The sequence below is a fragment of the Myiozetetes cayanensis genome, unplaced genomic scaffold (assembly GCF_022539395.1).
Source record: "Myiozetetes cayanensis isolate MyiCay16 unplaced genomic scaffold, myiCay2020 scf86, whole genome shotgun sequence".
In the NCBI taxonomy this organism is placed as follows: Eukaryota; Metazoa; Chordata; class Aves; order Passeriformes; family Tyrannidae; genus Myiozetetes; species Myiozetetes cayanensis.
In genome coordinates, this window is record NW_026088141.1 from 102,684 (window position 1) to 126,279 (window position 23,596).

General features: G+C 41.6%; 1 protein-coding gene across 7 annotated transcripts in view; it reads right to left on the reverse strand.

Annotated features, from left to right (window-relative positions):
* Nucleotides 1-23,596, reverse strand: part of LOC126652440 (uncharacterized protein C18orf25-like) — a 53,767-nt gene that overhangs the window by 11,708 nt on the left and 18,463 nt on the right. For 2 of the 7 annotated variants that reach the window (XR_007631973.1, XM_050339176.1), the window contains exons 2-3: nt 18,653-18,835; nt 5,009-5,135 (exon numbers count right to left, since the gene is read on the reverse strand). Coding sequence is in view for 5 of the 7 variants with exons in the window: in XM_050339176.1 (XP_050195133.1) it covers nt 5,009-5,135; nt 18,653-18,835 (310 nt within the window). In the remaining 2 variants the exon portion in view is untranslated. The other 5 variants (XM_050339178.1, XR_007631974.1, XM_050339180.1 and 2 more) reach the window with 5 other exon arrangements.

Below are 23,596 nucleotides of genomic sequence, written 5' to 3' on the forward strand. Positions count from 1 at the left end.
CTTTGCAACTCCACAGAGGAGAGAAAAAAAAACAGCTAAAGAATTTCTGAGTAGAGATAAAAATTGGGAGACAGTCATTTACTGACAGGCGAAACAGACTCAAAGTAGGGGATAGAACTTAAATTTTTTGCTAACAGGATAAAAGCCAAAGAGTGAGAAATAAAACAGAACACCTTCTCCCCACCCCTCCTTCCTTGCATATCCTCCCTCCTCCCCCCCCCCAGCAGTGCAGGGGGATGGGAAAGGGGGGTCAGTTCTTGTTTTCCATGGGTTGCAGGGGGGTCTCTGCACTCTGATGGTCCTCCATGGGCTGCAAGGGGACAACTTGCTTCACCATGGTCTTCACCATGGGCTACAGGGGAGCCACAGCCCTGAGTCCTTTCCCTGCTTCCGTGGGGTCCCTTCCCATGGGATACAGTCAGTATGAGTCCATCCCTCGGGTAACAGTTCTTCCCAATCTGCTGTCCCATGAGTCACTCCTTCAAGGGGGTGAAGTCATTCATGGACTGAGTTGTACCGATGTGGGTCCCCCCACTGGGGCCACAAGTCCTACCCGGGACAACTTGCTCCAGTGTGGGTTTCTCTCTCCATGGACCACAGGTCTCCTGCAGGACCTCCCATCAGGGGTCACAGCCTCCTTTATGCATCCACCTGCTCCAGCATGGGCTGCAGGGGGGGGGCTCTGCACCCCAATGGTCTTCCACCAGTGGCAGGGGCCTCAGTTCTCAGTCTTTCCCCTGTTGGAGGGGAAGAGGGGGGCCCCTGGGCCCCTCCTCCCACCCCCACCCCCCCTGCTGCATTGACCTTGGAGTTTGCATTGTTATCCCATGTTCTCCTCTGCTCTTCTCTGGGCTGGAATTTCTTCTGTGCATCAACCTTCTCTTCCTCTGTTCTTAAATGTTATCACAGAAGCGCACTTCATTGGTTCAACCTTGGTCTGCAGCAGGAAATCCCTCCTGGAGCTGGTTATCATTGGCTTTTCATAGGACAGTGGAAGTTTCTAGCAGCTTCTAACAAAAGCCACCCCTCTATAGCCTCCCCCTGCTATCAAAATTCGACCACATAAACCCATTACACTAATTTTGTTATACGAAGCGATGACAAGAATTTACTGGAGTCTTTAAGATGATCACTCCATTTCCAGCTGTAAATCTTAAACAAGCACTAGTAAAACTTTATACCTGGTGCTCCAAAAATTGGTTTGCTCTTGTAAGCACTGGTAGTGGCTGCACACATAAGTTGGAGGTGTTTTGGTTGCTGAGGTAAGCTTTTCCCATTTCTTTGTGAAGGCACATGTACTGTATTTCAGGAACCCAAATTTTCTGCATTGCCCAAATGTCCCTGACATTTACATTTAATGAATTAATTTATTTATTTTAAGGTCATGCAATTTATTTTCTCCAGAACTACTTAGATTATGCTCATCTCTCTTGGTTCTGGTTAGAGATTCATGACATAGAATGAAAAATCTTATTCTCTGAGCTATAAGTTCTCTGAATATGTCTCATTGTCTTCTTGGATATGCTATTTAGTTTTGGATGTGATGTTTAGAATTACTTTTTTATGGTCTAGTGGTTAAGGGCGCGGCGCTGTCACCGCCGAGGCCCAGGTTCGATTCCCGGTCAGGGCCACTCCCGGGCAGATGGAGCTCGTTAGCCCTTAAAGGCAACCCATCTACGTCCTAAGGACCTCGCTGCCACCGTCCAAGCTCGCTTGGCCCCGGCAGATGAACCTTAGGATTAAAGGGTGGGCTCAGTTCCGCGCACACTGTGTCTCACCTAAAAAATCCAATGCGCAGGCTGGAAGGTGTAAAGACCTTCCCCGGATCTTCACTCGTGAAGACTGGCCATTATTATTTATTACTTCTTCAGTCTTAAAAAAATACATACTTAAAAAGTCCACAACTACAAAGAATCAGTAATAAGAGACTGGAACTCTAAAAAATGTAGGTGATTTCTTTCTTTTAAAGCTTTCTTTTAAGAAGAAATATTTTTAAGTATAACTGGAAAAAATAAACAAATTTAAAAAAATTACTTGGTGTCCTAAGTAGATGCCAAGTAATATTCCAATGATGAGAAACAGTACCAGTATACTAATAATCTGAAAAACTACAAATGATGGACAAACTCTAGGGTGCCATGACTCACACCAGTCCAATAATGACATGGAATATAGAACATGATAAAAAACAGTGTGAGCAAAAGAACAGAATCCAAACACCATACTAACTAAGCATGCAAAAAATACCGATCAGAAACCTAAACCTTTTCCAAAAGACAACCCTGTCAGAAACCCATCAATACTTCATAGTTGCAAGCCTAGACCTGCAAGAGAAATAAAATTCTAAATAGGATTTGAACAGCTGAAGTATGTGAGTATTCAGCAAAGCCAGTAAAAACTAGTCTGTGGGAGGTGGTACATGGTTACATGAACAAAGGAAAGCACAAAAGCGTGCTTTAAGTCTGTCTTTGCGGAAATTATTTCAGTCCATATCTACTAAAACTGATTTTAAACAGCAATTCTGCATTTACTTCACATTTCCATCCTTATACATGGTAAACATTATCAATGCAAGCAGCATGGAAAGCTTTTGAATAGGGGACCACAAGCAAAAGAGTTGTGTGTACATAGTGCTAGACAGATTTACACAAACTAGCATTGGAGGACAAGTCCACACTGCTTATTAGCACAAAGATCCTCCAAGCTCTGGATCTGCTGGATAAACAGCAGGAGAGTTACTACCTAAAAAATTAGTACCTTTCAAAAGAGTTAGCCATGCAAGGACTTTCACTACTCTAAAAGTGAAGACTAAATATCTCTTCCTTTGGGACCTTAAAATTTCCTTTTTTCATAACCAACAGAACTGGACTATGCCCATACTATCTGTACCGTTTCCTGTCTGGGAAATTGTGTCCTGCACACCTTCCTTCTCCCTTTCCTCAAGAAAGATATGGTGAAGGGACAACAAAGAACAGCTCTGTTCTTTGTCCCTCACATCCCTTTTCTGACTCCAAGCCTCCACCAGGCAGCAGACTAGTTTTAGAAGGAGCTTGTCTGTATACTGTTTTAACTTGATTTTATTCCACTAAATTAACATTCCATACTATATGAAAATGCCAGTCTTGTTCAACTGCTTCATAATATCTTAAGCCAAGGAAAGATCATAGACTAAAGATGAAGAATACATCAAAAAATGCCTAGCAAGAATAACAACTGAAGCACAGCTGGACAGCTTTCTATCCAAGCTTGAGAGAAATCTCTGGCTTCCTTACCCTCCTCTACTTTGGAGATTTGAACTCTTGTATCTTGAAATAAAACCAAGATTCATAAAGATACGATTTTCAATCTAAAGGGGCTATCTTATGACATAAGCTATTGAAAAGTTAATAGTAATTTTACAACTACTGATGAATTAAATAAAGTGGAAGCTGATTAAATGCTTAGAGTTAATATTTTTAAAGGAAACCAGAACCCACATAACTATTTTAGTTTCTTTATGTGCATTTTCACACTACGCCTTTAAAGTCTGAATTCCTGATGTATATACATTTGATATCTCAATATTTGGCATTTTTATACTGCATATATTTAACCTGTTAATGTTTGATATCAAATCACAATATTAATATGAATATTTATTGTGAAGCAAGATAACACGCAGGTACCCCTGAAATACCAAGCAGTGGAAAGATTGTAGGAAAATTTATTTCCAAAGTCAAGAACACTAGACTTAAAAGAAAATTCCTAATGGCGCTTCAAACACCAGGCCTGAGAAAGACACAGTCCATGTTCTCAGGGCTTTAGCATCGTTGCCCCCCTCCCCTTCCTCACCTTGGAGGCCCATTACATGTCTGTGAGTGTTACATGTCTATATCAGGGAATGTTGATATTTTTTTTTTTGGTCTGTGTTTGGCCCAGCCACCTGTGAAAGTTTTGTTCTTTGCCTGCCAAGTTCACTGATAAATGGGAGCTTCATCCTTGGAGAGACAGTTTCTTGTATTAACTATTTTAATTGGTGTTCTGTGATTGGCTCATTGTCTGTAGAGGACATTTGAAGGAGAAACTGAAGAGGAGAGGATGAAGTAAAGCCCCCAGACCCAAATAGATAACACCCCTTCAGTGAAACAGTGCATGTGATCGGGGAATTCCAAAGTTCTCACACATGCGCTGAAGGGGTATGCTTACATAACGGGGGGGGGGGAGAACCGAAGGCCTCTAGCTGGACTGCGCTGGCCACACCGTCACAGGTAGATGTCAATGGTTAATTGGATAAAAATGCAAGTGGCTCGTGCTTGGTTCTCTCAAGCTTCACATGAAGGACAACATTGCCTTTTGCGGGGACGCCTGCTATCATTGTGAGCCTGCTGACCCTCCGAGGATGCAGCATCTGCTATGGGGAATTCTAGTCATTCTGGGGTCGGTAAGACAACTTCATAAAACACACCTGCATGAGTGGGGGTTTCACTGAGAGCTTAGTTCACTCCTCTCCTTTCCTGTCTCTCGGGTTCCCATCTGCTTTGCCACTTTTGTAATAAATATTGGGTTTATTGTTGAGCTTTCAGCAGTGTCTTGGTTTTCAATTTTGGCATCCTACGAACTCACCGTGTTACACATCTGTGAGTGTTTATCTCTCTCCTCACATACCATAGAGAGCCTGAGAGTCTCTCTGGAATGCAGGGAGAGAAAACATAAAAAACTGTCTTTGAGAAAGATGCTTCTTTTAGGCAGGAAAGCTTTCTTAAGAGAATAACTCTATCTCCTCGTAGTGAAATCTTCCAGAAGAGTATTCTATCCTTACACTTATCAAGTTGGTAATATTCTAAAGAAAAACACATTCTGATATCACTGTGACCAGCAAAAAAACAAGTGCAACATTTGCTACCTTTTGGGCATCAGTCATGGATGGATAACTACAGAAGTGAAAGTCAGCATTTTTTTCTTTATTAATTTTGGCAATACAGATATTGGGATAAAATGAAATATTAGAGCAAGAAAAAGGAATTCATACCTGGCATGTTCCTGAACTCCAACAATCTCTACTTCACTATCAGAAGAGGCAATATTAATTTCTTCATTGATCTGGACATTACTAGAAGAGGTTTTGTCACCTGCAAGGAAGCCTGGATCCAAATGACCTATAGATGGGGAAAATGCGAATACAGCTAATGTTTAACAACTTACACAACTCAGAAAGCAGCTGAAAAAGGAATTTCCCAAGATAAAAAAAAAAAAAAAAAGACTGAAACAATGCAACTGGAAAATCTTATTAGATCAAGTTATCCAACTTTCTGTTTATCACCTGATACAGGATGGCCACTGGATTTATCAAGTCTCAATAGTTCTAGTGATGCTGTTATCACACAAATGTGAACACAGCCTGACTTGCATCAAGAAAATTCAATGTAATTAGGATTTCCAGCTGTTATTTTATGACAATGCTGAGAGAGACTGTGCCTAAACCTCTTTGACATAAAGAAACTGGACAATCTAATGCCAATAAATCAAACTCAATGATACTGTGGCAAACAAAGCCTATAGGCTGAACAGAAATATCACACACTGAGGAAAATGAATATTTTTTTTAATAGGGGAAGCCAGAAAATGAAATAAAAACCAATAAACCCATCAGTTTCTCACCGTGCTGTTTCACACATCTAACATTATTACAAATACTTGAAAAAATATCTGTTTTTCTCAAGTCCCATATATAGTAGTATTTTTTAATTACAGTTTCTCAGCGATAACCAGTTTATCAGTCTGTCAAATAACAAGTCCTCTCTAAATACGAGTGTAGCAGGTTTTTGTTTTTTCTGCCAAGTACTTCTAGGAAGGTTCTTCACCCATATTAGTAAAGCTATGCTGGGACATATTAAATAATACTTGCATCCTCACAAAACAGACAAAATAATTTCTTTTACAGAAAATAAATTATTTAAAAAATCAAAATAGAATTTCAATTAAAAAAGATAACTTCTAGTTTGGGTTTTTTGGGAGGAACAAAAAAAGACAATGGCTTCTACTTGGACATCAGAAGGAGAGATACTCTCAGCAGAGAAGAGAGCTGTTTTGTCAAGTTCTGTGTAATGTTCCTTTCCAGTAACAGTGCTGCCTACTTAACTGACACTACAACTGCCCGGGCTGTCTTGTGGGCACTTCTGCAAGCTCACGCAGGGACTCGCCAGCATCTCCCAATCTCTTACAGCTATCTAAGAGCTCAAGGCACCAAACTAGAAGTGGTATGGACTTAAGACAGCCATTCAATGAAGATGAGTTACAAGATATCAAGTGACTACAGTTTGTAATTATTTTAAGATCAGACATTTTTATACATATTTGCCACAGGAAATAAACAAAACCAACTCTCAGGTATTTTAAAGCTTCAAATACTTTAATTCAACACCAATGAATGTCTTGGCTTTAAGACAGTATCTTCCTGGAATAGAGCAGTAACATACCCATTTTAGGATGTCATGGTTAAGGCCAGCTGGCAACTAAGCACCATGTAGCCGCTCGCTCACCACCCCACCCCCCGTAGAATGGGGATGAGAAACAAAAGTAAAACTTGTAGGCTGAAATAAGAGAAGTTTAATAATTGAAACAAAGCAAAACACAATAATAATAATAGTAATAATAGTAAATAAGAAAGAGAAAACAAAAGAAAAACAAGTGATGCACAATACCATTGCTCATTCCCCACTGACCGATGCCAAACCCCATCCCCAAATTGTGAGCGGCCCCCCTTCCAGGTAACTGCCCCAGTTTATATACTGGGCATGATATTCTATGGTCTGGAATATCCCTTTGGCCAGCTGGGTCACCTGTCCCAGCTATGGTCCCTCTCAGCTTTTTTTTGTGCACCTCCTCACTTGGCAGAACATGGGACACTGAAAAGTCTTTGACTTGGGTAAGCACTACTTAGGAACAAGCAAAACATCAGTGTGTTATCAACATTATCTCATGTTGAATCCAAAACACAGCACTGTACCAGCCACCGAGAAGAAATGAACTCTATCCCTGCTGAAACCAGGACATATGGTCAGGCCAACGGAGAGGTCTGGTGACATGCCCAAATTCTACAGAAAGGCTGCAAAGGAGCTGTAAGCCAACCAAAACCCTCAAGTCATTTTCTCATCCACAAGCCACCAATATTATTCATTTGTTTCTTTAATTATTAAACTCATAGTATAAAATCTAAATATTGCAACACGGATTTGCAGTAGGTATACTACTGAAAAATAAATGGCATCAATACACTAAAGGCAAAGTCACGTTACATTCAAATTATGAAAATTTGATAGTAAGATACCAACTGTTGTTGGGCTGCTCTTGACACCAAACCCTTGATCTTTTTTGACCAGTAATAAGAGGTGCCAATTGATTTCAGCATCCACCAGATTGTTAACAATCAATACCACAATCTTTACATGTCCAAAGTGTTCCTAAAGAAGAAAGCACTTGTGACAGTGGTCTCGGGACTCAGTAAGCAACAGATATAGCTTCATTGGAAAGCAACACACTACCTTCTCACCAAGAAAGCTCACCCATGCCACTGAACCATACTCAAGAGCACAGCTATCTCAAGATAACCAACCTTTGAGTCTATATCTTTACAAATCCTAACACTCTCTTCCTTAGTTGAGCTTTCCTAAGAAACTAACGCAACGATGTTGTGGTTTAACCCCAGCCAGCAACAAAGTACCACACAGTCGCTCACTCACTCCCCCACCAGTGGGATCAGGGAGAGAATCAGAAGGGTAAAAGCCAGAAAACTCATGGGTTGAGATAAAGAAAGTTTAATCAGGAAAGCAAAAGATGTGCACACAAGCAAAACAAAACAAAGAGTTAATTCACTGCTTCCCATGGGCAGGCAGGTGTTCAGCCATCTCCAGAAAAGCAAGGCCCCATCACACGCAACAGTTACTTGGGAAGACAAATGCCATCACTCCAAACATCCACCCCAATTTATATACTGATCATGATGTCATACGGTATGGAATATCCTTTTTGTCAGTTTGGGTCACCTGTCCCGGCTGTGTCTCCTCCCAACTTCCTTGCCAGCGTGGCAGTACGAAAAGCAGAAAAGGCCTTGGCTCTGTGTAAGCCCTGCTCAGCAGTAACAAAAACATCTCTACATTATCAACCCTGTGCTGTGTTAAGCACAAATCCAAAACACAGCCCCATACCGGCCACTGTGAAGAAAATTAACTGTACCCCAGCCAAAACCAGCACAAACAGAAAAGATAAAATTCTCATAGGATGCCGCAGCCGTAGACAAATGTCTGTGAGCACTGGAAGAATAAGATGGACCGTGGCACAGTCTGTCATGGAAGGAGAACGAAGCCTGGTAAAGAAAAAGGACAATGCAGGAGAGGGTTAATTTAGAATAAGCTTTTGACAAACAAAAGGTGAAAAAATAGCATGAAGCAAATACAGGTTGATTCTACAAATGAACAAAAGCTATTTTGGGTATTTCAGAAAACCAGAACTGACTGGGACAAAAAGCCAGTTGCATGTGCGTTATGAATAATGTCTCTAACGTGGGTTTTACTGTTTTACTATCAGATATTTTCTACAGTATTTACTCCCAGTGGCAGAGGTGAAGAAATTCAACCTCTACTTCAAGAGGGTAACAGACAGACCAGGAAATAGGCATTTCTTTCCCGTGACATACAGAAGACTTTGCATATATTTGATTACAGAAATTAAACCACAGTTTGTAAGAGGATACCAAGTTACCAGCTATGAAAAGAGCAAAGAAAATTAAAAGGTAGTTTTCAGCAGTACCATGCAAGTACTGATAGGAGGAAAAAACCCGCAAAGCACAACAAACAAACAACAAAAAACCCACAAACAAAAACCCCCTTATGTTATAGTTTTATACTTTTTTATTTTTTCCTGGTGAATTTTCCCATACCAACAGCTTCTTGCTAGTAAGCTAAGACTCCATTGTTAGGCGAGCCCGGGACTTGGGACTTAAGGACTGCTTCATTGAAATGCTAAATAACCTCGGCACACCAGCTAAATTGCGCAAGGGAAACTCCATCCCCCCTGTAGCCACAGGTGGGGGAAAGGGAGAGCTCTGGTCTTTTCCTCTGGGGGTGGGACTTTGTTTTTGCCCAGACTCAGGGAGTGGTGTGGAGGTGAGGGGCTCCAGGTTCATTTTTTTCAGCCAAGTCACTAGCTTCTTTTGGCCCCGAGGGAGGTCCCGATTTGCCTCTGTTCCCTCATGTCCTGCTCTGCCCACTGCCTGGACTTGCCTCGGACTTCGTTGGAGAAGCCAGTGCCATCTGCGGAGGAACTTTTGAGGGGAAAGGCTGTTCTTCCCCTTCTCCTCCTCCTTCTCCGAGCCGGTGGCAGTTTACACCTCATTGACGAAGAAGGAAGAGGAGTTCCAGCCAGAGCCAGTCTTTGTCAGCGTGAGTCCACAGGAGGAACCAGCCTTTCCCCTTCTCCCTTCCCCCGTCGGGGGTGGCCCTCGTTCAGCTGCCTCCCACTAGCCGGACCCCACAGTGGCCACCAGAGCCCAACAGCGCCACCTGCCGACCATCGGTGAGCAACTGCAGCCTTTGCTCTTCCGGAAGCCCAGCAGCGCTACCTGGTGACTGCAGCCCCTGACTCCCGAGGCATGCCAGCGCCCCCTGCTGGTTGTGGTTATAACTGCGCTGAAAGGCAAAAAAGTACTTAATCGTTTTTGGTGGAAGTTTGGTTATGGAATTGTTGGTGGTTTTGCTGTCTTACACACACACATATATATGTAAAGAACTGTTATTTTCCACACCTTTCCGACCGAAGCCTCTTAATTTCAAAGCTATAATTACTCAGAGGGAGGAGTTTGGGCTTTCTCCTATCCCGCCCTCCTTAGCAAACATTTCTGTCTCGTTAAACTGAGACACCTTACTTATCCCTAAATAAAAGCACCAATTACCCTAAAATGATTTTTTGCATTATTGCTCTTGATTTAGGGAAAGGTGGCTCAGCTGGCAGAGCTTTCGTAAGAATAAAACTAATGATTAGCAACAGGAGACATAAATAATATATACAATTTCCCCAGCAAAAGGGGAGATAAAAAAAAAAAAGAGCATCAAGTCTGGAGTATTAATTCAATCCCATTGAATATCAAAACCCGGTCACATTAACCCATTACAACCTGTGAGATTGGAAAACACTGTCTAGCTTCAAAAAGCCTGGAACAGCATCCAGCCACAGACCACAGTGAAAATAGTGAAACAGAAATTCTCATATTCAAATCATGCTCTTGTCGACTCTATAATAACGGAACATCTCTTTCAAAATCAGCCACATACTTGTATTTCTTTAGGCCTTACAGACAGTGAAAAGTAGCTCAGACCTACCAGGACAGGCAAAACAGTAGTCTTATGCACCTAAAAATCTTAACATGGGTATTAAAAAAACTAGTGGAAAAGAAGGCAATAAGTTGGCATACAAGGCTGCAGGATGAAGTCGATAGGAAATATTCCCTGTTAGCTCCCTGCATCCAAAACACGGAAGCATTTCACGTCGTTTAACTCCTTTGTTAGTGAAGAGTTCCAAGCACTTAGTGAAGCTGAACAATTTTTATGAGCTACATGAACTTCTCCGAATTCACAGAATCAGCTGAGTTGGAAGGGACCCACAAGGATCATCAAAGTCCAACTCCTGGCCCTGTGCAGGACAGCCCCCAAGAGTCACACCATGTGCCCGAGAGTATCGTCCAAATGCTTCTTGAACTCTGGCAGGCTTGGTGCTGTGACCACTTCCCTGGGGAGCCTGTTCCAGTGCCCAACCACCCTCTGGGTGAAGAACCTTTTCCTAATATCTAACCTAAACCTCCCCGACACAGCTTCATACCATTCCCTTGGGTCCTGCCGCTGGTCACCACAGAGAAGAGATCAGTGCCTGCCCCTCCTCTTCCCCTCACAAGGAAGTTGTAGACTGCAATGAGGTCTCCCCTCAATCTCTTCCCCAGGTTGAACAGACCAAGTGACCTCAGCCACTCCTCATACAGCTTCCCCTCAAGGCTCTTCACCATCTTCATTTCCCTCCTTTGGATGCTCTCAAAGAGCTTTATATCTTTCTTATATTGTGGTGCCCAAAACTGCACACAGTACTCAAGGTGAGGCCGCACCAGTGCAGAATAGAGCAGAACAGGACAATCATCTCCCTCGACCAGCTGGTGATGCTTTGCCTGATGCCTCCCAGGACACAGTTGGCCCTCCTGGCTGCCAGGGCACTGCTGACTCAGATTCAACTTGCCCTCAACCAGGACCCCAAGGCCCCTTTCCCTCGCGCTGCTTTCCAGCAGTGCATTCCTCAGTCTGCACGTACATCCAGGGTTGCCCCATCCCAGATGCAGAATCCGGCACTTCCCCTTGTTGAACTTCATATGGTTGGTGATTGCCCAGTCCTCTAATTTGTCGAGGGCCCTCTGCAGGGCCTCCCTGCCTTTGAGGGAGTCAACAGCTCCTCCCAGTTTTGTGTCATCTGCAAACTTGCTTAGAATCCCTTCCAGTCCTGCATCCAAGTCATTTATGAAGATGTTGAAGAGCACAGGGCCCAAGATGGAGCCCTGCGGAACCCCACTAGTGACAAGTCACCAGTCTGATGTTACCCCATTCACTATTACCCTCTGTGCTCAACCCGTGAGCCAATTGCTCACCCACTGCATGATGTCTTTACCCAGCTGTGTGCTGGACATTTTGTCCAGAAGGATCCTGTGAGAGACAGTATCGATAGCTTTACTGAAATCCAAAAAGATTACATCAACTGGCTTCCCTTGATCAACTAGGTGAGTTACCTTGTCATAAAAGGAAATTAGGTTTGACAAGCAGGACTTTCCCCTTATGAAGCTAATCTAGCTGCAACCAATGACTGTGTTGTCCTTTGTTTTTCAATAACTCCCAGAATAATCTTCTCCATGATTTTACCAGGCACTGTACTGAGACTGACAGGCCTGTAGTTTCCAGGGTCCTACTTTTTGCCCTTCTTGAAAATTGGGACATTTGGCAGCTTCCAGTCAGATGGGACCTCTCCGTTCAAAAATCATCAAGAGAGGGCTCACAATGACATCAGCCAGCTCTTTGAGTATTCTCTTATATGAATCCCTTCAGGTCCCATAGACTTATAGGGATCCAGCTGCAGAAGCAGATCCCACACATCTTCAGGGTCAACTGGGATTTTATCATTCTACCTGCCACAGTCCTCCATCTCAGGGCTCTGGGACCCCCTTAGCCTGTCATCAATGTTGAAGACAGAGGCAAAGAAAGCATTAAACATCTCTACCTTGTCTATGCCCCTGTTTGGGAGGTGACCATCCTCATCCTGGAATGGGCCAATGTTATTTCTGCACTGCCTTTTGCCACTAATGTATTTTAAAGCCCTCTTTTCATTGCCCCCCACATTTCTGGCCAGCTTCAACTCCAGTTGAGCTTTGTCCGCACAAATTTTCACCCTACAGCGGCAAACAGCATCTCTGTATTCCTCCCATGTCATCCTACTTTGCTTCCACTTTCTTCCTTTGCCTTAGCTCCAGAAGGTCCCCGCTCAGCCAAACCTGCATTCTGCCTCGCCTGCTTGCTTTCTGACATTTTGGAATTGCCTGCTCCTGTGCCCTTAGGAGGTGATGTTTAAAAAATGACCAGCCCTGGTGGACCCCCAGCACCTTCAAAAGTGTTTTCCCAGGGGACCTTACTCACTGATTCCCTGAGCAGCCTGAAGTCTGCTCTCCTCGTGCCCAAGGTTGAAGTTTTGATGGCACTTTTCCTCCTGTCAGAGATTTTAAACTCAATCGCTTTGTGGTCGCTGTGGCCAAGATGGTTACCAATCACCAGTTCACTCACAAGACCAAGTTACACTGAGATCCCATTATAACAAGATCAAGTTATATCAACTTATCTCCCTAAGGTTTAGCGTTCAAAGACCCTCATGATTTTCTATATTTTCTCTTTGTTCATTCAATCGTATCGTACCTCATTAATCCCTACCTCCTCCACAGTGTCAGCTGCCAGCGTGATCTGCCCATTTGTGAAATGCACACAAACATCTTTCCTATCTCTGTTTTATCAGTAAGAGCAGAGCTTAGTTTCTTTGCGTTGTGATCCCTTTCTCAACTGCTTTCTGGTTGGCATCAGGTTGCTTCCCTTTTACCCTCCCTTTGCAGTACCTAGTTTAACGTATTCACTCATTTCCCAGGTTGTTTGTGCACTTTAGTTTCTACTAGGCAGGCAGACTGCATGCACTTATTGAGTAAAAGTATAGATGCCTAGGCTGTACTGCAAGACACATCATACACTTGAATGTGTAAGACTGCAGCTGCTTTCCTCTTCCTGATATCTCAGGAATTTCTCATTGCCCCTCTTCATGATGTCAACTAACAATTAGGCTAAAGAGCAAACAGAAATAGTCAACACATTATAATTAAAAATTCAAGTGTTTAAAAATAAGTCAGAACTGTTATCCTCATACTTGGGCATAAATACCAGCTGCCCAAACTCACGTACTATCTTCCATCACCCCCATTGTCCCTCCTCCTAATTCCCTAGACAGAACACTAGTGTTACTGGTATATCAGAACCACAAAAAGCAGTATTTTATTAGCCTTTAGCAGCCATATAATCACCCCCTTTGGAGCTTATTTTGCCAACACCAGACTGCTCTAGGTCCCTAGAGGTGAGAAATAATTAGAAAATTATACTCAAAAATGATTGCTGTCAGACAGTTGAGTTCTCCACACTTCATCTCACTGCTTTGGTATCATACATGTACGGGGGGGGTGGGGGTGGTATGAGATATGTGGGCTTCACAAATATATGACAAGCAACTTAATGACTCTCTTAGAGCTTGTTACAAACCTATTTGCTCTGCAAAGGCAATGGTACCCTCTTCCAGGGTGTATCGGGTTTCTGTGGCCAGGTCTTGGTAGCGGGGGGGCTACAGGGGTGGCTTCTGTTAAAAGCTTCTAGAAGCTTCCCCCATGTCTGGTAGAGCCAATGCCAGCCTGCTCCAGGACAGACCCACTGCTGGCTGAGCCAATCAGGAGTGATAGCAACGCCTCCGTGAAAACATATTTAAGAAGGGAAAGAAAGTTATTGTGCAGATGCAAATTGCAGCCAGTGAAGAGCAGAGTGAGAACATATGAACAACAATGTAGACACCAAGGTCAGTGGAGAAGGAGGGGGAGGAAGTACTCCAGGTGCCAGAGCTGAGGTTCCCCTGCAGCCTGTGGTGCGGACCATGGTGGAGCAGGTTGTCCCCCTGCAGCCCATGGAGGATCACCGGGGTGCAGAGATCCACCTGCAGCCCCGTGGGAGGCCCATGCTGGAGCAGAGTCTTGGCAGGGACCTGCAGCCTGTGGAGAGAGGAGCCCACGCTGGAGCAGGTTTCGCTGGTAGGACTTGTGGCCCTGTGGGGGACCAACATTGGAGCAGCTTGCTCCTGAAGGACTGCACCCCATGGAGAAGTGACCCACATGGCAGCAGTTTCGTGAAGAACTGTTGCCGTGAGATGGACTCATGCCGGAGAAGTTTGTGAAGGACTGTCTCCCGTGGGAGGGACCCCATGGGAGCAGGGGAAACAACTGACTGTAAGCCCCATTCCCCATCTCCCTGCACCACTGGGGGGAGGAGGCAGAACTGGGAAGGAAGGAAGGAAGGAGGGAGGGGTGGGGGGGGAAAGTGTTTTTAAGATTATTTTACTTCTCACTCTTTTGCTCTGATCCTGTTAGTAATAAATTTAATTAGTATCCCCACTTTGAGTCTGTTTTGCCCGTGATGGTGATCAGTAAGTGACCTCTCCTGGCTCTTAGCTCATGAATCCTTCATTGTATTTTCTCTCCTCTGTCCAGTTGCAGAGGGGAGGGAAAGAGCGGCTTTAGTGGGTACCTGGCATCCAGCCAGGGTCAACCCACTACACAGGGCAACAGGAAAAGCCGCACTGTTGTGACTGCCTGACTTTCAGCTCTTATATCACAAACACGGTAATTACAGGTGTTAACTAGGGCAGCAGAACCACAAGATAAAGACCTCAGAAGAGCACCATACTCAGTTTCCATCTCAAGGTCAAACATTACATTTTTTAATAGACTTAAGCAATGTAAGATACTTTAAGAGAAATATTTTTAATTTAATGTTTGTCTGCTGTTCTAAGGGGAGAGCTATTACTGCTTGTACTTAAAACTTGAGCTTGAAAACTGAAAATAGTTTCACTTATAGGCAAGGGCTGGCCTATTTTTTGGCCTTATGCTTGACAAGTACCAGAGGAGAATTGAAACCAATTAAAACCTTTGGGAAAAGGAATTAGGAGAAATTGTACATTTTTAAAGAGATGGTCAAGGGTTCAAAGATTGACTACTCATGCATTTTTAAAAGCTAGAATTACTTAACAGTAAAAAAAAAAACACCCCACAATACCAAACACGACTGACTTATGCTATAGAACCTCTACACACAAGATTTTTCAGCCTTTGAAATGCTGTTAGGTACTTTGTACTGGTTTAAAGTGTGTAACTAGTTACAACCAAGACCTTGTTTAACAAAGTTACTACAGCTATGGTTTCACAAAGGTACCTACAAACTTTAAGACAAGTTGCCTTGTTCCGCTATTAACAAAGACATAAATACAATTAGATGCTACTTAACAAAGGTGGAAGCTCTCCCTATAAGCTACACAACGTAAACCTAAAAAATTAAAAAAAAAACCCCAAGTCTTTCAAAAAGTGGCCTTTTAAGTAGTTGTCCAATAACCTCAAGGCAAAGAAAGTTACAATATTGGAATCGGGGAGATAGTTAAATTATTACAAGTCTGCTCAGATTGCCTTTTTCCTTTTTAAAAAGGAAAAAGTGTCACAGTTAAATTTAATATTCTCCTCCCATGGTTGTGTTGCTCGAAACCGCATTTGCAACCAATTAGATGTTAGGAGCTCCGGCCGAACGCAGGCTAGATAAGCAACGAACAACTTAGAACTTTTTTTCCACATAAAATATAGATTCCCACATATAATCCAAGGTAAACGAAGACGCAAAATAACTAGAGAAGCATAAAACTGGAGCAGTTTACAGCCCTTGTTTTTCAAAGGGTTTTTCTCCAAACAGCTAACACGATCCCACAGTACTTTACAGAAGTCCCAAGAAAGACAAAGTGGCCAAAGTTGCTTCCAGGAGCTGTGGCGAGGCTTTCATCCGCTGGCTCCGGGCGAGGTTAGGGCAGAAAAGCGGTGGCTAGAGCTTTTTACAAACCTATTTGCTCTGCAAAGGCAATGGTACCCTCTTCTAGGGTGTATCGGGTTTCTGTGGCTAGGTCTTGGTAGCGGGGGGGCTGCAGCGCTTTGTGTGGGTCATAGAGCAAAACTGCTACAGCTGAGGCAGTGGTGACTCCAGGAAGGGGAATCCTGAGCTGGCATGGTAGCCTTTGGACTATTGCAAAATAGCTCCAAAAGTTCTCTGAAGACAGTGCTATGGTGGTTACCCTGTGTCTGAGCCCGGTTGGACAGTGAAGGAATGGCTGAACACTGGCAAAGACTCTGAGAGTCCACAGTGCTCAAACAAGCAAAAACTAGGTACAGAGAGAGCAGTTCTGGCCTGCACCTGCCTTTTATCTCTTTATTTTTGATTTTCCAGGATGCTTGACTCCAGGGACCCACCTTTCTAATGGGTTCTGAGACCCTGGGGGCAGTCTCAGATCCAGCTTGGATGGGGGTGGTCCACAAGCTCCAAATTATGTGGTGGTATGAAATATTTATCACTGAAAATCCTTACCATTTAACTAAAACTACAACACAGGTGTTTTTCAATATCTCCCAGAATAATTTTCTCCATAACTTTACCAGACACTGAAGTGAGACTGACAGGCCTGTAGTTTCCAGGGTTCTCCTTCTTGCCCTTCTTGAAAATCGGGACAATGTTCCCCAGCTTCCAGTCAGCTGGGACCTCTCAGGATTCCCAAGACCACTCAAAAATCAAGAGAGGTTTTGTGATTACATCATCAGCTCTTTGAGGATTCTTGGATGGATCCCATCAGGCCCCGTAGATTTGTGAGAATCCACCTGGAGCAGCAGATCCTGCACAATTTCAGGGTCGACTGGGAGTTGATCATTCTTGCAGTCATAGTCCTCCAGCTCAGGGCACTGATACCTTGGAGGTTTGATTTTTTTTTAAATTTTGTAGATTTTAGAAGTAGTTATATAGTGTATGTAGATTTTAGAAGTAGCAATACATTATCCCTTTACCCTTTAACACACCAACCACACATAGCAAACTCTGTAACCCATTCCCATATCAATTCCCCTAAATTCCACTGGCCTATTTAGTCTCATTTTCAAGGTAGAATTGTAGAGAACACCCTAAAATCTACGCAAGAAGATATAACCATAGACGCAACAACCTTCAGGCCTAGAGTTCTGGAAGGCTTCCAAGAACATTACATGCTCTGAGGAAGATGAAGAAGAGGGGGTCCCAAAATGCCCCCAGACTCAATTCCCGAGAGGCGTGGCGGGGGGCAGAACCTGGGCAGAACCTGGGCAGTGGCTGGACAGGGATTGGGTGAAAATCATTATAAAAACTGTAAACACCTGTATTTGAGAGCGGGCATTGGTATATTCCAGAAATCTGGGGGGCTCATTAAAGCCTTTGTATCCTTATTTTATCTCCTACCTAATTTGGCTTGGTCTTTTTTTTCCCCACAGCCATTTAGGCAACAGATGGAATATGGGAATAATTAATTCTTGTATTTTAAATAAATAAAGGGGCAAACAGAAAGCACACACACAGACCATTCCAATACTTAAAATGAGATTATGACCTGTTGGGGATTAAATTAGGTTTACTTATATAATATTAGAAATTAATTGTGCAGTTTTAAGTTTCATTGTAACTTGCCTAGTTTAGCATGGGTGGGCCCTGCTCAAAGCTTGGCATAAGTGAACTTTAAATGAACCCTGTTTGTTAGCATGATCAGCTAAACTGGGGAGTAAACAGAGAAAGACTGGATACCTTCAGATAAGGGTTGAGATCCTGGAGGGCCCCAAGCTGGAAGATAAGAGCAGTTAATGGCCTGCCCATATGGACATGAAGAAAGAATCCAATGAGGTGTTAGATGACCCCAGACCATAAATCACCATTGGACCAAGAGATGCATGCAGGGCATGTGAAGATTGGGTGCACAGACTGTGAGGTTATAAAGGCCCAGGGATTTCTTTGTTTAGGGTCCCTCTCTGGAGGTACCCAGCTTGAGCTGAAATCAACTGACTCTGCCTCAGAACCCAGGCTCTGAACTCTTCTTTAGCAGATCAGTTTACTAGCTGGTGGCATGGGTCATCATAATCAATCATTCAGAAACAAGCCTAGCTCATTTTCATTTAAAAAAAAACCAACACCAAAACTCCAGACCTAAGTTCCAAGTATTAATTAGAAGGAAACAAAGGAGAAAAAATAATTAATAAAATTAGCGTCAAAAAGATTGCAGGAATCTTTGTCAATTTTTATGAGTTATATTTTGGAATAAATATCAGACCTTTTTAATAAGCACCCGTACTTGTTTTTTGCAAAATCCACATAGGGAGTTTTTAAAGTTTTATAAACTATAAAAATACTGAAAGCAAGAAAGGGAGAGACACCAACTGAGATGTTGGAACAAATGTCAGAGGAAGAGAATTTAAACAAACCTGTATCAGCACTCAGTTCATCTAGCAGTCCTCTGGTTCTCCAGGTAGATACTGAGTCTTGATTTCCTAAAGAATTATTGTGCTCTTGAACTACTGCAGCTGCCAACAGATGGTCCACATTTACCACTTCTGGGTCTGAGTTTGTGTCTGATATATCATAGTGAGCTACAACTGAAGGTCCATCTGCAGAAGGAGAGAAAAGCAACATAGAAGTCATCATACTCTGAAAAACACATCTAAAAGTACAAATTACAATAATTTAAGTATTAATGCAATCTCCTACATGAAGCTCATAAAGTTATAGTTTATAGTGATACATTATACGAATCATTAAACTTCAGTTAATGAACATAGTCTGAGATTACAGACATTTTAACCTTTGCATACACAGAAAACACAAATGTAAGAAAACCACATTTATGAAATTATCAGTTATTTGTGTATTATCTTTTACATTAACACATCAACATCTCCATATCTGATGACGTTACATTTACAATCTTAAAAGGATAAACTTCAGTTTAAATCAGAAATAATAAGTTACAGGACATTAAATTTGGCAAGACAAAATATTTATCTAGAGAATTTTGCAAAAGTCAAGTGAGACCTTACATTACTTTATGGTTGATTGAATAAAACAAAGTTTTTGATATAACTGATCCAGTGACAATAAATTAGGCAACTTTCATAACATTTACCTGTCAAAGGTAGCGGAATTTTTCAAAGTGGCAATGTTTTTTGGTGTTGTTTTTTTTAAAGATTGAGAATAACAAGAAACAAAACTATAATGTGCAGTGATAAATATGCTTTTAATTCACTATGATAACCATATGCATTTTTGGCCACCAAAGTGAAGAAGGAAAGAGGGAGAGAAAATAGCTTATGTGATTCTGAAATCTGTTCTTGAGGAATAACAAAAAGCTATTTTTGGTCTATTTTGTTAGGACCAATTATATTCTTTGTGATGAATGAAAATCACTTATAATTGGAAAGCATGCTAAAAACAGAAGAGGCTCAAAAAAAAAAAAATCAGTCAAGACAAAGTTTAATGTGGAAGCAGAGAGAATGGATAAATAATTCTGAAAGGATGTGCGATTTAACTCAAATGCCTCATCCCAGCTACAGCTCAGAGTGGATGAAAGCTGTTGGAGTTCCCACTCCCCAAATTAGAGAATCAAAACTTTCTTTGGGTCAAGACTTCATCAACAAAAACAAGGATGAAATAGAAATAAGTTTCAAATTTAATTCTCTGAAAAGCTGTTTCTCCTGAGGTTTTTAGGGTGGGTTCTTTTTGGGTTTGGTTTTGTTTTGGTTTCTTTTGTAACTTGGTGCCTGAAACATAATTCAACTTGCTATTTTCAGAAGCGCCTATTTTGTGATTAGCAACACACTTCATTGAAAAGTGACCATATTGTTTAATTCATGCTAAAGATCAGTTTTGCAACAAGGTATGAAGAAATTCACAAAATATTTCCAATCAGACCTGCCTCCAAAACAACAAGTTCATAAAGTGATGTTATATTACAAACTTAAAACTGACCCGACAAAAATAAATGGGTAGTTAAATGCCAATGTATTAAAGACCAAACTGTTTGCAGCATGAACAGATAATGATTATGACTGGAAAAGAAGTCCTGATAATTAACTGAAAGGCAATCTTTGTATTTTTAAAAGGCAATTACAAAATAATGGAATACCAAGTTCAAAATTAAGCTGGCTGATGTTCAGTTAATTACTTGTGACAGCTGATGATTAAATTACATGCAGAAGTTACAACTGGACTGAATCATGAGAGGCATGTTTTCTTTCAGTCTTATCATTAGAGTTCAGCATGAACATATATAATGTGAGCTATAAAAATAAATAGTTGAGTGCAGAAGATACAAGGGTGAAGTACAATATTGACTATTTGCCCATTTTTTCAAAAGGTTATCTAAAATTTAAGGAGCTATGTACTGTTCCTTCAGGTCTTTGTTTCTCTCACTTCTTAGATGTACAAAAACAGAAGCAAAACTTGGATTTAGATAGACGTCTACACAAGTAAAATTGTACTGGGACAAATGGCACCAATAGTCTCAAGTCAAAATTGTACCACTCCTACATGTATAATCATGCAAAAATGTATAATAAACACACATACATGCAGAGTGATATTCTCATCACCTACCCATAGAAATAACTTGTGTGAAAGTCTTCATCAGTAGGAAATACAAGCATAAACTTGTTATCTGTAGCTCCACTCTTGTATCTTCCACACTTCCAAACAGAACAGCTTATAACTTTGCTTCAATTTAGTATACATCAAACAGACAAAAAATATTTTCAATATAATATACATACTGTAATTATATTTGTCAGTGTAAGACCCACCAATTTTACAATCTGGAAAAAACACAAGCTGCCTATTTACAAAGCAATAACAGCTGAGATCTATTTTTGCTTTTCTCAGCCTTGCCTTTCAGGATCAGGTTTGAAAACCAAAGGTTGAAAACCAGTGTTAACTATACCTATCACCAGTAAATGACCAACAAAGCCAAGATAATGGTCTTGATGGTGCAACAAATCCCCAGATTCTCAGCATGTATAAAAGAAGAAATAAGCAATAAATGCCTATGTGTGTTTAAAAACCCCCAAACAGTAAGTTGTAGACAACTACAACTAGATGAAAGTTGCAGCGACGGCATATAAAAAATCCTCTAAAAAATCCATGGTTCCCAAAAGCCTGTTTCCTTTTCAGTGCTATAATGATTGGACAGCAGCAGTTAAATTTGGAAATAAATAATACTTCCCTAGCCAACTACATGATCACCCAGTGATGTGATACAAAGTGAATGGGTGGTACCAAGAAATAAGGACAATTGGCTTCAGCTGGGAAATAAAGTTTAAAAATACTTTCAGGTTGAAAAGGTAAAAGGATTAACTACAAGGAAAATTGTACTTTATCATCTTTTCTTTACAATAGAGCCACTCCTTGCAATTACTTATTGTAACAGGATTTCAACGTATAGAAAAACAGTCACCAAAACAAATCATGCCAGAATCAAAACTTAATGTAGCATAATTAGGAGGTTCCCTGATCAATAGCTTAAACAAACCATTTAAGAAAAATCACATCTTTTGAGAAGCCAAAGTAGCTGGAAGACGTACATATCCCTGGTGATATAATTCATTTCTAAAGCAAAAAATTCTTGAAAAAGGCAAAGATGAAAGTTAGTAAATACCATCAGCAAAATATAGATGTTGACATTTAATGTTAACAGGGGTAGGGAAAGACTGCATTTTTTATTTTTAAAGAATTCGGAGGACAACTGAATCAGAAGTCACATGCACAAAAATTCATGTCTACACATATCAACCTTCCTTTTAAACTTGCAACATAGAAAATTAAATAATTTCTTATCTACTATCTGCTCCCATGTTTCATAGAGCCACATCTCAACATTCAGTGGTCTAAACTGTACTGTAAGATCCACACTACTATTATCCCTTATTTTATTATAATGGCAACACAAGCAAAAAAATGAGAATCAACGGTAAAATCTCAGCTGTAGGTTAAAAGCAGCGATTCTATAAGAAGCACTGTACTTTTCCACTGCAACAACTGTGTATCAATGCACAGGAAACAAGATATTAGCTAGCAGAACCTAAATGGGGAATTTAGACCTTTACGTCAATGTAGACAGGCTGAGAGAGTTGGGGTTGTTCAACCTGGAGAAGAAAAGGCTCTGGGGAGACACCTTAGAACACCTTGCAGTACCTAAAGGGGTTACAAGAGAGCTGGAGAGGGACTTTGGACAAGGGCATGGAAGGATAGGAAAAGGGGGGATGGCTTCAAACTGAAAGAGGGCAGGATTAAATTGGATATTAGACAGAAATATTTGACTGTGAGGGTGGTGAGGCACTGGCACAGGTTGCCCAGAGAAGCTGTGGCTGCCTCATTTCTGGAAGTGTTCAAGGCCAGGTTGGATGGGGCTTGGAGCAACCTGGTCTGATGGAAGGTGACCCTGCCCATGGCAGGGGGGTTGGAACTAGATGGTCTTTAAGGTCCTTTCCAACCCAAACCATTCCATGACTCTGATTCTAAATTATTATTTCTCTTTAACTTTCTTAAATTTAGGCATGTTGTGTGAAGCTTATCACCTAACCTCACTCCCACTGTAGCCAGAGAGAAGTTGTTAGGAGTAAGGTAATCTCAGTCTGGAAACTACAGCCTGGAGCATCACCATCTCCCCTCCTTCCCCAGTAAACAGAAAGAGCTTAGACAGCCACCTTAGCCAAGGCACCTAACTTTTACACCACTGAAGTTCAGCAAGATGAATTCCAGCTTTAGGAATGGGATTTAAACTTCGCTATGTTTTCTCTAAAAGTAGAGGAAAAAGACTGAAATCTCCAGGACTTTCCTGATTAAAATAATTTCAAAATTAAATGCCTAATTTTCGTGGTCTGAATCACCCTCTGGAGTTGTCAGTGGCTCCAATGGAGACATGGAGCTTTATTTAGGTGTGAACATCACCCTAAGCTTTATAAAACACATAACAGGTACAATAATAATAGCAATAATAATTATAGCACTTTACTCTTACATAAAGCTTTCCATTAGAGAATCTCAAGGAGCTCTGAGGTGCTTATTAATCTCCTTTTGCCTATGGGGGAAACTGAGGCAAGCAGAGATTTGCAGCTTGCTCAAGGTTAACAAGCAGAAGAGCTCAGCTTTGGTGAAAACAACACTCCCCTCAAATTACTGAGCTATTTTTAACTGGTAAATTATTGAGAAGTTTAAAAATAGTGTTCAGGAATGCTTTCGTGAAATGTGCAAAAGCTAAAAAGCTAAACAGCTAAAGAGAGGCACCTAGGTAATTGCAAGCCCAAGGAGACACGGCTTCTTCCAGCCTCACCTCTACATCTTTACTGTGAATATAGGCACTACTTTGTCTCAATCTTGGT